Raw genomic sequence first — 18,787 nt, 5'->3', positions numbered from 1 at the left:
CCCAACCAGAACAGACCAAAGACACATGAGCAGTCTCTGAAATGGCCACTCTTCTTATTAGACCCACTGGGGATGTCAAAGCCAGAAATCTAAACCTGAACCTGAAGCAGTTAAACCTGCAAGAGATTAGAAGACCTATTTTGTGTCTAAAGAGCACAGTCAATGGCGTGTACATGTATGCTATCGGTTGACAGGCAAGTTGATGGACTTTAAAGCACTGCCTTTAAAAAAAATCCGGCCTGTGTCTGAGAGCTCAGGGATGAGTGCATCAATCCCATCATGCACAGGTCTCAGCGGTGGGGTATTTGTTAAAGAGGCAAAGAAGACCTGGGAGGCAAAGAGACACCATGATGCATTTTTAGCCGCTGGATTTGGGGACTGGTGACAGGGGTTAGGGCTAAGACAAATCACGGATATGAGAAGGAGTTATTGCACTTTAAACCTATCAATGTTGTGTAGGCGGATCAGAACAGCGAGGCATACTGACAGACAAGTTCAGATGGACAGAGACGTTTGTTCAGCTCGTCTATGGGGGCTTGCCACAGGTTATTCTGGAAAAGATAACTCGCAGCACTACTTTTCTTCCTCTCACCTCTTTTACTTGACACTTTGCAGCTCGCCCTTGTTCTTTTCTCTCCCTGGAGTCTGCATGTGTGATGAATAGTGTTCTTACAGCTTGGCGACACTGTAAGAGAAAGTAGCCATGGATCTTTAATGTGTCCTGTTCATAAATTACTGCCGCACCATCAACCCGGATCCAGCCTTAATACATTTGCTTTCTCTTTCTGTCTCTCAATTGATCATCAGGGCATATGAATGTACGGAGTTGAAAGAAATAAATGTCTTGTTAAGAAGATTGAAATATAGTTGACCGGTCAGAAAAGGGGGCAAAAACATTGTCACACCCAGCGCGTCAAAAAACAACGCTTGGTCCGGTGTCTTTGACAAAAGCTTTTCCTTTAGCGTATGGCCCATTAGCGTCTTATTTAAAGCTTGGGATTATTGGCATCACATTTTTAGGCTCTGGGTCGTGACGTTCTTTTTACTGACATGCGGCACAAGAGCGGGACAGTTAGGTTTAGGAAAAGATAGTGGGTGGGGTTACAAAACGTATGTTTTGGTGACACGCGGGACAATAATGGGACATGAACCCTCTGCAGAGTGAAAGTCCTTTAATTTTTTACCCATGCTCCACCCCATCCTTGTTGCACAGAATTTTGGTCTTTCAAACTGCACGCTACCATTGTTGGTCTAAATACTACGTTATCTTACAGCACTGATAAAAAAAAACTGATGCTATGCCTAGTGCGTTACACACAGGGTGATTTTTGTGATGAAATCTGACACTAGGAGCCACTGACCTAGCATCAGTATTTTATAAGCTGGGAGAGAGAACGGGTGTGTGGGGGCACTTATGTTTACAGCGGCTAGATGCATTTACTGTTCTGTGGGGTGTGTGTGTGTTTGTGTGTGTGTGTGTGTGGAAAAGATGGAGCCTTTGTCATTGTCATCTCAATGCAGAGTTACTGTGGCAGTAAAGTCACGTCCTTGTCCATTCTGCCATTTTCACTCTCAATGCTATATTGAGAAGTGTCATTACTCATTCCTGACAATGTGTTGAGACCCGGTGAGAAATGGATATTATCAAGGCTAGCATCAACCAGTGCTGACAGGGATGTACAGCTATTCAATTTGGAATAAACTTTTGGAGACGCCGCCAGGTCAGGTCATGTCAATCAGTCACTTCTAATACACAGTTAAGCTCACTTAAGTTAGTGTCAGCAGTATGTACAGTATTTGTACAAATTAACATTTGTACACATTACCTGCTAACACGTACCTCTCATCTCTCTCATCTGCAGCTGGCAGAGAAGCTTTTAATTAAATCTAAGAGACCTGAGCATCCTTTTTACAATCTAATTTTAGCTTCTCTACTTCAGATGTATTCATTTTTCACCAATACTACTTATATTTCTCAGTATTTCTCCACATATGTTTTGTAAGACTGTGGTATGTTGACCTCAGATCCTCTAGGCGTGGTCTGGGGGCACGCTCCTTATATACACAGTCATACCGAGTTTGTGCAATTCCGAGACGGTTTAGGGTCCACAGGATGCAGAAATATTCAAATACACCAATTTTAAAAACAGGCTTTTTTTTTTTTGTTTACATCTGCCTCTGAACGACCAAAGTGAATATAAAATATATTAATATATAAAGGCATATGACAAACGTTGTCCAAACCCACGCATTTGACAGACAGAGACGGCATTTTGGAAGTTTGTGATCAATACTGTTTGGTGATGTAACTAAGTGGTTTTCACCTGATGTGAGTCAATTAGCACATCTTCTTTTTGTTGAATTATGCACATCATTAACTTGACTGGAAAGGTTTGTTTTGCTGCTTTTGTAAATTAACACCACATTAGGAGTTTCTGGTTTTCTCTCCAGTACTGGCTCCCACACATAAAAGCAAAAAAAAAAAAAAAAAAGTGTGAATTCCTAAATATATTAAACCATTTCAGCGAAAGAAGCAGGAGCCGATTTAAAAACAGACAGACAATATACAAAGGCAATAAACAGAACGAACAAATGACAGCTCCAGAACAAGCGGAGGGGAGACAGTGTGAGTGGGATGGAGACAGACGGAGGGAGATTATTTGTGTTGTGTGGTATAATGTGAGATGTTGTGCTGTGGTTGCAACATGTCAGTCATCCCCAGAAAGCCTTTTCTGAACACTGAAAGCTTGGTTAAAGAAAAAAATCTATTTGCTATTACAGGATGAGGATTTTGCTCTGGATGCAATATTACATTTCATTTAGTGTGCAAAAAGGCCTGAAACATAACAAAAGCAAAAAAATAAATAGGCTTATTTAAATAGGCTTTTCAGAGTATTTTGCCTCTTATCAGCTGTTACATTTGAATGGCGCCTGTCAATGCACCCCCTGAAGGTTAGAAAATGTTCTGCATAACTGTTGTCCCGCACAACACAAACAAAATACCACGGAATAATACACACAAACAAAGTCCATATCTCGGAGCATGCATTTGTTAAACTGAAAGGCATTCTTACATTAATTCACATATTGATCGGTTGCAACAACCAAAAAAGAAAAAAGGAGGGGAATAAATTAGTCTTTGAATTCAAGTTTTGCTCATAATAGGAATCATTCATCAGCCGCCTCTCTCCCTCTGGGCCTGTGTAACAGCAAACTAACAGCTCTCGCTGAGGAATTAAAAACTGATTCTCTCCTCCTTCGCTGCCAGCACTTCATCAATTATCGCCAGCCAATATTGCCTTCCACGATAGCATTAGTAATGCCAATAAATTCACCATGGAATGTTTCCGCTCTGTGTTAGAAGCGAAACAATAAGAGGTTGTAGAAAAGGCAAAAATCTAACTTTGAGGAGTATAACAAAGAGATGTAATTACTAAAACACAATCTCAAAAGGAAACCTACTCTGTGTAATTGAAAAAGGGGGAAGAGGCATCAAGGCAGCTTACCAGACTACCATGAGTACTATCTCAGATTGGAGATTTAGACCTCAGCATCCCAATGCAGTCAGTGTTTGTCAGAAGAGTCATTCCACAAGTCAAACCCCTGGCTTATTGAAGCAAGCTATTAAAATATGCCATGAGTAAGTTATAGATTCTTCAGAAGCTGCGGCAGCTCTGAAGTCGTGTTGGATGGGCCACTTGAGACGGTGCAGAGGCATGGCGGGGGGGCGGTGGACTACAGGATATGGACAGAGAACAACGCAACAGATTTTCTGATGGTGTGAGTCCCAGAGCTGGAGGAGCTGCAGCAGATTAATTGATAGTGAAATAATGAGAGCTTTTAACCACCATGCCTCACACAGAGGACTCTTCCTCTCTCATTTCATTATTCTCTAAGCTTTAGGATGTCTTCCTCCTCCAACAATGTTTTTTTTCTTCTCATCTCTGTTTCCCTTTCTACCATTTGCCTAATTGATGCACTTCGTGAGTGAGTGTGTGTGTGCATGAGTGTGTGCGCGCGCGCTGCGATTATCAATTAAGAAAATCTAATTTAGGAGAGACGGGGACATTAAAGCATTTGTCCACAGGAAAGATAAAATACTTAATCAAGGTTCGCCTGATAAAGCTTGATGGCATCTTACAGCTGAAACTTAGGAAAGACCAAAAGTAAAAGACACAATGGTTTAAACGGAGGTAATAATGTCCTGTATGTTCCAACTCTCAAGTGTTTTTGTTTTAGGGTAACACGCTGTACCACTTCCTGAAGGACAATTTAGTTTAAATACAACCTGGGTCCTACAGTATTTTCGTAGTGCTCGCCGTCTTTCTTTGGTAATAATAACACTGAATCCTGTTTTGTCCAATTTCTAACCACTTTCTTCTCCGCCAGACTCCCCGTCCCTAAATCTCAACAACTACTTTAGTTAATACAATGTTTTCATAACTCATTCAAACGGGCAAAGTCATAAAAATACGGCCCAAGTTGTACTAAACCAGAATTCATCTTCAGTAGCTGACTGAATTTCTAAATGATTGATAACTGATTCAATTTATAAGGAAGATTTCTAGATAGGCTGAACTATTACATGGTACAAGACCACGAGTCTACAGCCACACAGGTGAAGTGCTCATTATTTAGCTTATTAGAATGCTTATATACTTATGCAAAGTACAGATAAGGAAACAGGGAATAACATTCGTTTTGCAGATATTTAGTCATAAACCGAAGTATTGAACATGTTGACCTCATGGCGGTGCTAAGTGAAAGTGGGACATGTGGGGGGGGGGGGGGGGCAATCAATGTGACATGGTTGTGTATATTACAATGTTATGGCACACACATACAAGCACATTCCGCAGTCTCTACAGACACATTAGTCACTTCCCACTCATAACTTGCCAAAAGACTAATTCACTTATATCCTCGATGACTTGCCAAGGTAACACCCATAGACCAGCTAACCCAATAAACGATGGTGAGAGGCACAAACAAATGAGGGCCACTTCATGCTGAAAGTGATGGAGACGTTCATTAAGCTCTGGGCTGGAGGAATTGTAGCAGCGGGACTCTGCGCACTGCAGCAGGAAGACAGATGAGGTCTGAGAGAATGAAGGGAATACCAACTGTAGACGCAGCCCCTGGAAACTTTTCCTAATCAACTTAGTGTATTTGGACTAAACAGAGGGGGAAATTGAGCTATAAGGAACAACGGTGTTCATTCAGGTGCACAGCGCTTCAGAAGGCAGTCAATTTGCTGGCTAAAGAAAGACATTTTCCATAGATTACACAAACAAAAGGACACATTTTCAGAGAAAAAAAACTCAGTGTTGGGGTGCAGGAGTACTGGTTAAATTCCCATATAATCAGAGCTGGCCAGTGTAATTATTCATGCTCCAAACTTTGTTGCAAAATTATTACAAGTGTTTATGTTGCACTGTAGAACAGTGTTTCCTTACCTCCTTCCATTTGACTTCATTCATTAATAATGACTAAAAACACATGTGGTTATTCATCAAAGTTTAAGTTGTTCTGATTTATTCAGAAAGCATTGCACCAGACTGACTCACAGCATGTGTAAAGCATATGTTAAGCCCACAGCGGACCCCGCTACGAGTCTTTCATTTTTGCTGGCACATTCCAAAGTGTTACAGCTTTTTCAAGGACAACACATTTTTAAGTGTGAGTAATCTGGATCAATGATCTAGACCGTCCAACATTAAACATGAACTCCACTGGCCTGCGGACAGATTTAGTGCTGGGCTCAGTTGTTGTTGCCATCTGCAGCAGCGCTGCAAACTGACACATCTCTGATGATGGCAACGATGTGCTCATAGGTCTGGCAGAGCACACAGCAGCTGTTCTCCTGGCCTCCTGCAGCAGGTTTCACATGTACAGTACCTCTTCTTTTAAATTTGTATATGGTTCTCTTGCTAGATGGAACATCAATCACCTTCTCTGCATTCTCCCACTACTCTGTCATCTTTTACTGGGGCTGTAATGTGTCTGCTTGTTGTTCTCTTTGAGTGACACAGAGTATCACCTTAATACCATAGCTTACTATACTTTCTTCAAATGTCCATTTGGTTTTAAAGATTATGGATGTGGATGTTTTCCAACCGCCTAATATGGCATCATTGAGGTGGTGCAATAACGTTAATTGATTATAATTAAGGTTGGATTAGTCTATATCCACTACGTTCCGGATTGCTGGGTTACCACCGGAAATTCCGCAGAATTTTCTTTTTTGGTCGGATGTCTGTTACCTTCCACTTTCTTTGTTTTGGAATTTTAAAGTCTGGTGGATTAGTGGGGACTATGGTTAACTGACCCTCAGATCTCTGCAGGGTAGATCCAGACAACTAGCTAGATGATCTGTCCAATCTGAGATTTCTGTTGCAAGACTAAAACAACTTTTTAAAGTTTGTATTCCACCAAAACAAGTTCCTTCTTGAGGCTATTTTGCAGCGGCACCGTGGCTCGGTCCGGTGCTTAGATGCCCATGATGACTGTGATTGGTTTAAAGAAATGCCAATAAACCAGAGCACGTTTTTCTCCCATCCTGGAATGCTATGTGGACTCGCCAGATCCCCTTTGCAGCGCAGTAGAGGAAGGTCTGGTAAAGCATGATTAAGGTTGCATGAGCGTGCCACACATTTATGTGCATGAATATAATAAGACTGGCAAAAGGGCCTCTGAAATGTTTTTAATTTGCAGTAACGATAACAAATGTTTGGATGATTTGTGAAGTACACCCAATGCATGTGTTTACATTGCCGAGCAATCTTTCCGTGCTAAATTAACCATCCTGTCTCCTCATGTAAAGGAATATTTGAACCTTTTGGGAAACAGACTTGAGACCCCTCTCAGGTTTGTGCAGGACATTCAAAGCTATACTGTACTGGAGGATTTTACTAGTTTTTTCACTAATATGGTTCGACTCAGGACACGGAGACTGGCCATGGGCTTATAAAACTTTTCAGAGGGCTTAAGGACTGATGGTACATGGGCACAAATAGTTTACAGTTCTTAAATTGTATTCATCAGTCTGCCAGAATGCAGTGTGGAGGCGGGGGGGGGTTTAAACGACTGGAGTGTAATCTTCATTCCTGATGTGATAAACAAGAACTAAAGCCCAAATAATTACTGAATTAGCACAATAGGTACAGGAATTGTCTCTCAGTAATTAACAGTGGATAAAATTGCACTTAAGCTAAAAAAATATCCAAAAATGCTGCATGTATACATGCACTTGTGGATTATACGATTTCCATTTAGTACTGTACAATCTTAAGGAACTGTTTTGATTGTTTCCAAGTTTATAAAATGTGAGGATTTTTCTGCCTTGAGTACCTTAACTTGTAATTCTTTAAGTACATTTTCCTGATGATACTTACAAACTTTTACTTAACAAAAAATGATCAATGCAGGAGTTTTACAGTGTGGTATTAGTATCTTTACTTAAAGAAACAGGCTGACTTATTGGGACTTTAGCTTATTCACCTTATCTCCCTAAGTTATATATGTCCATGCATACCCTTCTCATCTCCGTGCGTCTCATAACTCTGTCTGATGCACCCACCGCTGTCCTAACTTACCACAGAGTCTGAAGGGAACTGGCTCCATCTAGCCTACTGCTCCCAAAAAGTGACAAAAAAAGCCAACATTTTACTATTTACATGTTGTAATTTGTATAGTTACAGCATGTAGAAATAGCAAGGTCAGAGAGACACATCCATCTTCTAACCGCATACATACTGGGAAGTATTCTCAGAAGACAAAGCACTGCTACTTGGGCGGAGTAATTATTACTCCAACTCTGAGCAGACTCCAGGCGAATTCTCTGCTCTTCACCACGAGTCTTCTCAGGTGTTGCGAGCAAATCACTCCGCCCAAGAAGCAGAAGTAGCTGTGCTTCGCCTTCTGAGAATAGCTCCCAGTATGTATACGGTTAGAAGATGGCTGTGTCTCTTTAACTATACAAATCACAACATTAAAATGTTGGCATTATTTTGTCACTTATCGCAAGCTGGTTACCTCCAGAGTCTGTGGCAAGCTAGTCTAGCGCTGGGTGCGTCAGACAGAGTTACGACACGCACGGAGAAGAGAAGGGTACTGATCTAACTCCGGGGGATACAGTGAATAAGCTAAAGTCCCAATAAGTCCACGTGTTCCTTTAAGTAAAGAATCTGAATACTTCTTCCACCACTGGTACCGTGTGGACTATCTTACAAACAGCTTATTTATTATCACTTAAGAAGGACTTAGCCATAGCTCATTTTAGCATAACTAACCCCAGGGTAACTAATACAGGCAATAAGGGCTAACACAACCTATTTCTTTAACACCAACATAACCACATAACACTTTAACAATCCACTTGCTTTTTATCATCTATGTACACAATAGTTGAGTTTTACTTAAAGTCCTGCCACAGCAACCATCTGGGGAGAGTGTCGCTGTGGCACAGGGGATTTCTGCTGTCTGCCTGAGCTGAGGTTGCTATGGTGATCATAATTGGCTCCTTAACGAGCGCACTGCCAAAGTCTGTTCTACACCCACTACCAACAGCAAGTAAGCTCAGCGCAAAGATCTATATATACATACATATACACAGTATATGTTATACTAGGCACTATTAACGGTCACTAATGATCAATTTGTTTAATACGTACAGTTCCTTGGCTCGGCGCAGTAACTTCCCTGAGTTGGTTGTCAGTGTGAGTTTGACAGGAAACCAGTGGAGACTACAGGAAGCTACTGCCCCATGGTCAAGAAACAGTCCAGGACGTAATCGCTCACAACACTGCAATGTGCAATGGTGTAATGTAACTAAGTACATTTACTCAAGTACTGTACTCAAGTACATATTTGAGGTAATAATTTAGGTTTAGATCCAACAAACATGAGAAAGAGTGTTAGTTAGTGAGTTTTAGAGGTAGTGGAAGGCAGATTTTCAGGCTAGCTGTTTTCCTCTTTCCAACACCGGCATGAGAACCTATCAACCTTGTCATCTGAATCTTGGCAAGAAAGCAAATAAGTCCAGTCCCTAAAATATACTAAACTAAAAGGCAGCTCGTAAATCCTCCTATTCACCCAGGGCCATTGTTATTTAATCACTGCTACATTATGTCTGGTTATACTACATTACGGTAACCTTTTCAATCTTTAATAAGGCGCAACCTTTTACATTTTTTGATGAAGTGTAAATTAGGGAGAACTTTTTTTTCTTCAAGAAAACACACTCCCGCACACACGTGCATGCACCCACTGAAAATTTCTACTAACCTTGAGAGTGTGTGGCATCTGAAGCGGCAGTTTAGTGATTTCCACCTGTGCCGTGTCATCTGCATGTGCACTGAGACCGTGGATGAACAGGACAGGCTGGCTGGACGGGACATCCCGCTGAAGAACCAGATTCAGATCTCCGTCCACGTGGAAGCCCGGGTCCGACACCTCAAACTTTAGGTCCTCGTTCCCCGCACAGTCATCAAACTCGACTGAAAGAAACACACAGAAATAACAGAAATGTTAGCCTTGTGAAACACAATCACTGCACTGTAAAGAACAGAACTTCAGGGTTTGCAAAAGCCATCCGCAAGAACAAGTATTTCTCAGATATAAACAAATGCCCTGAAGATAAACAGTTAGCAAGAGGAAAGCGGAGGGTGTTCTTAAAGTCTCCGTGAACTAAGCTACAATGAAAGTCAGTGATCTTTATTCTCATAAGCCTTCTGCAATATTTATGACCCATTCATTGCATGCTACGTACTGAAGTCTTATTAGTGTGTGTACCTTGCTTTTTGCAGGGCTGTTGCATATACTGCAGAGAATACAGTGGCTCCCAGAGGCAAGACTGGATGAGGAGAAAGGATTTAAGGTACAGAAGGAAAAGTGTCACCTTTGAGTTACGTGCATGTGACGCGTGCATGTGTGAGCGTGTCTAGGCTGACTGAGGGAGATACCGCCAAGGACTCTATCAGGCTTTATCCCTTCTGATCATGTTCATCCTCTCTTTATCTCCCTCACACACTCCCCTTGGTGTTGCGACATGATCCCCCCCATGTCCTCCCCTAGCCTCAGCCCCAACAATCCTTCCCCTCCCTCATCCTTCACCTCCTCTTTACCTCGGCCTAGCATGAAGCTTCCTGCTGTTGGGGATCAGGATGGAGGAGTACCAGAGGAATGTCTGAAAGTGCAGGGAAATGTCAAGCTTCGTACAAGTGTCTGCATCAGACATATTGTGGCCTTTATACAGTCGTGGAATGTAACTAAGTACATTTACTCAAGTGCTGTACACATTTCAGGGACTTTACTTGAGGTGCTTTTCTTTTCATGCCACTTTCTACTTCTACTCCACCACATTTCAGTGAAAAAATATTGTACTTTTGATTCCCCTATATTTATCTGACAGCTTTAGTTACTTTACAGATTTTCTTTACACACAACACAAGTGTATTTTATAAAATACTATGTTTTATTATAAATGTAACTACCTAACAATATACATAGGTCTATAAGTACAGCTAAAATGATCGGACCATTAAACACATAACATGTGACCAGTTTCTAAAATGTGAGGATTTTTCTGCGTTGAGTACTTTTACTTTTAATACTTGACTTACACTTGATGAGATTTACAAACTTTTACTGAAGTAACATTTTCAATTTAGGGCTTTTACCAGTAACATTAGTACTTTTACTTAAGTGAAGAATCTGAATACTTCTTCCGCCACTGCTTGTATAAGTCTCCATTTATTTTGAGTTCAGGAATGGCCTGCAATTGTAAAAATGACTCACAGGGTATTCCCTATGACATGGCAGCACTATTAATGCAGCCACATGTTTCTGAATCATGTTGTCCATTACCAGGTCTAGTTAGTCCATTGTGAAAACAAGGATAAATCTAGATGGGAACGATTTTGTCTCTCCACTCCACTGAGACAAGGACAAGGCTGTCAAGTCGATGCCCTACATGACTCATTATTTATTGGTGTCATGCTTTCAGCTTAAAATAACACAGCAAGCTGTGTGGTAGAGCATAGCCAGCAAAAAGACGTGTCTCATCCCAGTGTTCTGATCACATTCAGAGGCCATCGTTCTGAGGAAATAATGGGGTCAGATTTGAGCCCATATTTATCAGGTTTATCAGAGCAGCTTGTGTCTCAGTGGTGCCTCTCTGAAATTACAGTACAGCTCCCGTCTCCAGTGCAAAGGCTGTGCACGTTCTCTGCTGAACCAGCTCATTAAAAGTCAAAACCAACATGTAACGGCCTTGATGTCGAGCTGTTGAATCCTTGCAAATACAATGTATTATAATCATTACCATTTGAAAATAATTGCACAGTATTAGCACACTCAGCAAGCATATGATTCAATTTGGCTTTAATATCAATAATCAATCAATAACAGGTGCCAGGCCAATTTGCATTTGCATAATACTTCAATTTGTTTTATTACATTTTTTGTTGGGCATTTTGGCCAATAATGAATAGGACAGCTGACATTAGAAAGGAGAGAGAGAGAGCGGGGAAGACATGCAGGAAACCGTCACAGGTCGGACTCGAATCCTGGACCTCCTGCATCAAGGTAAAACCTCTAAATGTGTGCGCCCACTCTACCAAGTGATCTTACCGGGCCACCAACAATAACTAAACAACTACCTCTGTATAGTAGTCTTACTGTTAGAGGATGAGTCTGCCTTTCCAACGCACTATTTACATTAGTGCTGTCAAATGATCAAAATATTTAATTAATTATTAATTAATGTCATAGTTAACTCTCAATCTTAATTAATCGCACATTTTGAACTATTCTATATATTCCTTGATTTCTTTTTGTCCCATTATTTTTTTTTCTCATTTTAATGTTCTCATCAACATGGAAAAGTGGATCGGCTTGCTTTGTGCAAATGTTTTTTTATCGAAAACAACATTGGCATAAAGCCTACTGTAGTGTTCAATTTCACACTTACATTCTCACTTGGAGTGAATAATCTCTCACACAATGTAACACTGTCCATCAATAAAAGGGTGAAAAAATACTTTGACGATGGAGGGGGGGATTGGCATCAGCTGTGTGCTTGGCCATCAAGTGATATTTCAGACTAGACGTGCTGCGATGATAGCTCAGTTCACAACGACAAACCACACAGATCACTGTGGTCTTGTCACTGGAACCATTTGGCAACTTTTATATATATATATATATATATATATATATATATATATATATATATATAAAAATAGTGACCATTCTCTCCAACCAATCAGTAGTCTGCAGGTTTTCACGTCACCATTCGGTATCGCCTCCGCTCGCTTGGAACCTCGACTGAGGTGGTACTTGAAAGTACCGGTTAGCAGGTACCAGGGACTTTTTGTCGTAATGGAAAACCTAAAAAGGCGAGTAGAGTCGAGGCAGGTCAAGTAGGTACCATGCAGTGTTTTTTTAATGTGAAAAGAAATTAATGATGTAGAAATAATAAAAAAGCATAATAAGTGCCACTAATATATTCAGCAACTGCATATGTAGAAGAGACTTTATTAGTTTATTTGAAACAGTATCACATCTCTTCATTTCAGGAATGATGTGTTTACTAAGAAGCACAACCTCTCTGTAATTAAGCTTTAATGAGTGGCAGTCCTAATGCATACACATTAGCACACAGCAGGGCACATGAAATGGCAAAACACTGCTGCACATACTGTTGCACTGCTTAGACTGCTGTTACTCGTATTGTTCACGTTTCTCAATCAAAGCAGACACAGTGTAGCTGGAATTTGAAACAATTTACGGTAGCACGTTTACTCTTAAGGCATCTACATAAGAATGACATAACACTGTCATGAACACATGACACATGAACCCTAACCCTGACACTTTCTAAAAGACACGTTATGTCATAAATGTTTATAACTTGTTTATAACGTTTATGAAACATTCATGACAGTGTCTTGTCACTCTTATGTAGATACCTTCAAGTAAAGGGTAATCTAATTCAATGTAAAGCCCAGTTCAGAGCAAAGATTGGTGACGAGACAAACCCATTTTAGAAAGTCGCAGAGAAAAGTTGCCCTAACCCTTCTCAGCTCGACTCAAACCAGCTGATGGTTTTGGAACATAAAGGACGTCACCTGTTTCAACAGCCAATAGAGAAGTCAGCTTGTAAAGTAAGATACAATAAAATGGTCAATAATCTTTTTAATTTCTGTTACAAACTGTTAATGGAGGCTCAACGCGCGCCCACAACCACGTAAGGTCTAACAAACTAGAGAGGGACTGAAGAGAGGTAGCGGCTCAAGCTCATCTCATCTAAAATTATATAATTAATTAATTAACTAATTAATATTTTTTTATAATAAAAAACAATTTTCATGCTTAAAGTGAGAGTCTGTGAACTTGTTAGTGACGGTGGGCCAACAATTACAGGTTCAAAGAGCCAGGTTTAGTATCCTGTGTTGCTCTTGCCGATGCTATGCACCTGTAACCCGATCAAGGAAAGTTTTATTTATTATTTATTTATTGTTTACACCTCATTATCATTTCATCGGATTCTGGTACTAAAAGGACTTTTGTAGTTTTTTCATATGTTTGAAATTTTGCGTTGATTCTTCTATAATAAAAAAAGATACATATATTCATGGTTTTTAGTAAGATTTCTGATTTAGCAGGATGATGTTACCACTTCTGCGAGGCACTGTATCCATGTCACATTCTCATTAAGGTCTGAGCCCCCCTAAAGCTCTCATCCTAGAATTGCCCATGGGAGCGCTTAGGACAAATCTGTGAATCTGAAACAAATAGGTGTTTTCACCGATTCATCACGAGAAATGTAATTGTAGCAAACCACTCACAATCACTAACGTTACTGACATTCATATTTAGATGCAACAACTGATATATTTAGCTCCAAAAAGCCTGGAAGTTGGAAGTTACGCTGTGTGTTAAAATAGGGCCCTACAGGTAATCAATCCATACAGGTCCATCATGATTACCCTCCATCATGCCAATCAGCAAGCGAAACTTGAAAAAGTCCAAGTCAATAGACAGAATTCTATCAAAGCACTCATTTAGTACACTTCACCTTTGTGACTAGTCTGGCTTCTTTTATCTCGCTCACTGCAGCTTTTAAAAGCCTTCTGGACAGAATTGTTTCGCCATCTGGATGAGGGTAAGAACAGAATACCAAAATGAAGAACAGAGGAGTAGAGAAAGAAAAAAAGGGAGATTGGAACAAAAAAGAAAATGACAGGAAAGGCAAGTGTACAATGGACACAGAGAGAGCTACAAAGTCAACAACCCACTCTCCAAGGAAACAAGGCTCCATCTCAATATTCAACTCGCACTTCTAAGCCAAAGCATGAAAGATGTGTTCATTTCCATTCCCATTACAAGCCTCAGATTTATTTCAATAACATGGGTGCACTCTTTAGAGTCTGCAAATTGCAGCGCCAAACAGTGTCAGTGGCATTTCAAAGGCAGCCAGAGTGTTTGATGGTATTCTAATGTTGTCAGGTTTGGGGGGATTTCAGAGAACAGCATGGTGAGCTGGCGGCTTTGAAGTCAGGCAACAATGACAGAACGCAACTTACCCAGCTCACCACCAGCACCACTGCACACCCACTTTCTTTCTTCAGAGTGCTGACTCAGGGTTAAAAAAACGGCGCACAACAAGGATTAGGGTCACCAAATTCCCTCCTCGATGACTCAGTGGGAGACAGAGGGTTGGTGTGTGGGTTCAACGTTTGACATTCAAGTTCCTTTCAGGCCCAAAATCTCCTGTGGAGTCTGCGAATGACAAATGTTCCAGAAACTCGGTCACCGGGGCCCATGGTTACTCTGGGCTTGATCGTTCCATCAGCGTACTTGGCACCAAAAACACCACTTTAACGCTTTCATTTAAGCTTTTAGCAAAAAAGAATTACATACACCACATTTTGTCAGGATTATTGAAATGAGAATTAAATACTGACACCTAGAAAAAGAAAAAGAAATACTACAGAACAAACAACATCTACACTTATCTGCATGTGTTAGTTAGCCTATGCCACTTTCCCCATATACTCTTAAGAATAAATATGTTTTGTTCATCATCATGTTAACTACTTTCTAAGAGATCAAACATCATAACATGTTGTAAGAAGACAAAACAGAAATCAAAACACCTACACATATAACTGCAATCGAGATTATCGCCTTCTCAGTGATGAAGCAACACTAATTGACATCCAAAATTATCAAAGTGTATTTACATTGGCTCCTCCACTCTCTTTGTCAGCCACAAAAATTGGATCCCCCCCCCCCCCCCTCTCCTCTGTCACACACTGAAGTTTTCCTTAGAGGTGTTTTGAAGACAATTTTCTGTCTTGTAACTAAATGTCAAGTCTTCATGATGGGAGAGATGGGAATCAGAGGGGTAATCTCAAAGGTGGCAGCATGGGTGTGTTATAGCTGATAGCTGCCGTGTCTAACCAGACAGAGTGTGCTCAGCCTCATAAAAAAGGCTCAGGAGAACACCGTTCTCAAATAATCACTTGGCATTAGAGAGAGAGCTGCCTTTGAAAATGTATTTACACCCTGAATTGAATTTTACCATAGAGTTTTCTATCACAGAGCATTGTGTAAGACCCATTATTGGGATTCAGTGGTAACAAGGTTCTGGCTTTTTAGCTACAAAGATAACGATTTAAAGTGTTTTGCCGACTCGGGGGCAGAATGTTTCACCTCGGGTTTAACAGATTAAGATCCCCCACCTCCACCGTTACTGCCACCCTAGTCTCGCTTTGCCAGACCGTCCACACGCCGCGGGTTCTGGCTAGTCCACACGGCATTCCGGGATGGAAGAAAAATGTGCTCTGGTTTATTGGCATTTCTTTAGATCAATCACTATTGTCATTGGTGGCGCTAAGAACTCAGATTGGGTGGGCTGGGTGGGCCTGGCTACCAACCTCCTCGCTGGTGGGACATTACGCTCAAGTTCTCTCAAGTCTCTGCCGCAGACATCTTGGTACTAGGCTACATACCTATCCTTACAGGAGGAGTGTGAAGTGATTTGTGTAATGTGCAGTTGCGATGGATCACGTACAACAAATAGGGTGTCGGAATGGTTTTATGTTTATACTTCTCATCCAATTACAATTAAATTTACTTTATCTAAAAAAGCCAAACTGAAAGAGCAGTGGCTATTTTTTTTAAATGAAAAGAGTAGACAGTACAGATAATTGCGTGAAAATGTAAGGAGTATAAGTAAAAAGTGCTGTAAAATAATTACACCAGTAAATTATAGATACTAGTGCTGTCACTTATACGCGTTATTAACGGCGTTAACGCAAAGTCATTTTGAAGGCGTCACTTCTTTTTATCGCGAGATTAACGTTGTTTTTAGCCTAGCAAACTTTGTAGTTTTTTCACATGCTGTCGCAACAACTAGTAGCCTAGGGTTAGAAATCTAGCTAGACCGGAAACACAACAACAGGCACGCTACACACTAATCGTTTCATTACTTACTGAACCGTAATTTCCTACTGCTACCGCTGACCTGAAGGAGCACCATGCGGGGCACCAGAGGCGGTGTTGAGAAACTCTTTTTCGGCTCAACACATCTACTAAAAGCTGCTAATAGGACCGAGCTGCGACGTTGGTCTGCAGCAATTGCCGCTCTGTAGCAAGGAGCTCTTCTTCGACGTTTGTTTTTACCGCTAGTTACTAAGAAAGAGCTTGCTACAGGTATGCTACATTCAAGAGACCATGGGATGTTAATATACGTTACTCAGCAACAGGTGAAAATAGGGGCGAGGTTGCACAATAGTGGTAAAATGATTTGAACTGTTCAAGTGAGGAACAAGTAAATTACCTGTATGTGTGAAAACAGCTTTACCTCACGCATCCGTTTTGTTGCAATTAAATATTTGTAATTGTTTGACAGCATTTCTACTTAAGTAAGGTAACAAAGTATTTGTACTTCGTTACTCTAGGGAGGAGTGAGAGACAACTCCTCCTGCGTGTGACTGCAACCTACTGTTACCCCCCCCAAAAAACCTTCCCTATGTATGTTTTCAGAAAACAAACGTGTGTATCTCCACATGAGCATAGTCAAAATTTGCAACAGGAAATGAGCTTTGGTAGAAATGTAAATCCAGCCAGATTGTAATTTTCTCAACCTAATAGGTTGTTAATGATCTCATCTGCAAAGTCTGGTAACTACTAAATCTTCCTTGACAACATATTTTAGAGTTTGGTTGAAACACAGCATGTTTTCACCTCTCGCAGTACAAACTTTATCAAAGGAAAGCTTTTGACATTTATCTTTGATGGGATTGTCCATTCAAAAGAAAATGCCTTCATTTCAAGTAGGCTACAATGTGCAAATTGAACTTCTGATAAGAGCAGAAAAAAAGTTGTTCCTCTAATTATTTTACAGAGACATTGTCCCTTATTATTAACAATCACTGTTTTGTTTGTTTTGTGGCAGTTCTCTGTCCCGGTGTACAACTCATTTAAGCTAACAAAAAACCGCTAGCTATAACACGATATGTGCCATTTGAGTCTTCTTACAAATAGCAGGGCTAAAGAATGTCACTGTCAACTTATGCCCTTACAAAAGATTTCTATTGTTAGCGTTTTTATTTTAAGCTATAATAAAAACAGCAGAGAAGTTACACTGTGCAATGCTGACATTTTTGAAATTATTTACTTTAGGTTCAGAGATTGTGTTGAATCACCAGCTTAGAAATGTGCAAAAGCTGATTATGATAAGCTGGCACTTACAAAATAGATCAGTGACTAACAGCTTAGCAGCTGAGTCCAAGTCATTCTAAAAACTGTGCACAGTTGAAGCTATCTGGTACAGCCGTCACATTTGAATTAAAATCTCCATATTATACCATGTACAGGAAAAGGTTTTGTTTCCTGCTAAATACAGAGGCAGCTTTGGTAGTGATCTGATGGTTTGGTTTGTTACACTGATCTACAAGGCTCCTTGTTGTCACAGTCAACAACCAGAGACGGTTAACTCGGTCCTATAGTCCGCTGGCCGTCTCTCTGGGAGGGGAAACTGAGCTTCCAGTTTGTCACGTTTTACTGGAAAGAAAAAAAGAAGAAAAATAAAAACGAAATTCAAGAGGGAGCGCGAGAAAGGGTTATCCTCTCTTTGTTATCGCATTGCCTCCATTCAAATGTATGGCCATGTACGTAGATATTATATCTAGTGGATTGATACAAATAACAACATAGATGTTTTGGAACTTTTAAAATGTATTGCCCCTCAACAGGCCACAACTGGGCAAAATGAAATAATGTTTGTTAAGCACAATGGCAAAAATAAAAAATAAACTCTTTGTAGTGCAAATAACGTAAGTGGCTGTAAATTGAGATTTAGTCGGTCTGAAGAAAAAAACAACTTCACTATTAGTAACGCGCCGCATTTTTTGGCAGTAAAGGTAACAAAGTTTTAAAGATGGGAAGAGCAATCAATTATTTATTTTATAATGCCGTTATTCCCATCCCTGCTAATAATAGTCTAGTCACTACTAATTCATTGCAGTCTCATTTAAAGCTGACACCAGAGGTCTAATATGGCGTAATCACTACTAGCCTACAGCAAACCAGCACCACATGAAATGATGGTCCCATACAGTATCTAACAGTTTGTCTTGTGCTTTAAGACCTGAGTTCAAATCTCATTTTAGCCAAAGCTGCCACACATCTTCACTGTCCCATCACTAGTCAAGAATCTACCGCCATGTTGACCGTCTGAGCGTAACATTTGCTGAGACGCAAATGTCAACATCAA

The 18,787-nt window shown here is 40.5% G+C and overlaps 1 protein-coding gene and 1 long non-coding RNA gene across 5 annotated transcripts in view; one reads left to right on the top strand and one right to left on the bottom strand.

Moving 5' to 3' along the window:
- Nucleotides 1–18,787, bottom strand: part of cdh13 (cadherin 13, H-cadherin (heart)) — a 358,407-nt gene that overhangs the window by 218,781 nt on the left and 120,839 nt on the right. For 2 of the 4 annotated variants that reach the window (XM_034879249.1, XM_034879248.1), the window contains exon 3: nucleotides 9,286–9,497. In XM_034879249.1, the coding sequence (XP_034735140.1) occupies nucleotides 9,286–9,497 (212 nt within the window). Of the gene's footprint in view, nucleotides 1–9,285; nucleotides 9,498–10,124; nucleotides 10,173–16,503; nucleotides 16,814–18,787 lie in introns of those variants that run through there. The other 2 variants (XM_034879250.1, XM_034879251.1) reach the window with 2 other exon arrangements.
- On the top strand, nucleotides 4,716–12,990 carry LOC117949196. Its single transcript, XR_004657644.1, has 3 exons — nucleotides 4,716–4,727; nucleotides 11,167–11,168; nucleotides 12,887–12,990. It is a non-coding gene; the product is annotated as an uncharacterized LOC117949196 (long non-coding RNA).

Source organism: Etheostoma cragini, chromosome 8 (assembly GCF_013103735.1).
Source record: "Etheostoma cragini isolate CJK2018 chromosome 8, CSU_Ecrag_1.0, whole genome shotgun sequence".
In the NCBI taxonomy this organism is placed as follows: domain Eukaryota; kingdom Metazoa; phylum Chordata; class Actinopteri; order Perciformes; family Percidae; genus Etheostoma; species Etheostoma cragini.
The sequence above is the reverse complement of the archived record's forward strand: the minus strand, read 5'-3'. Positions and strand labels throughout refer to the sequence as shown.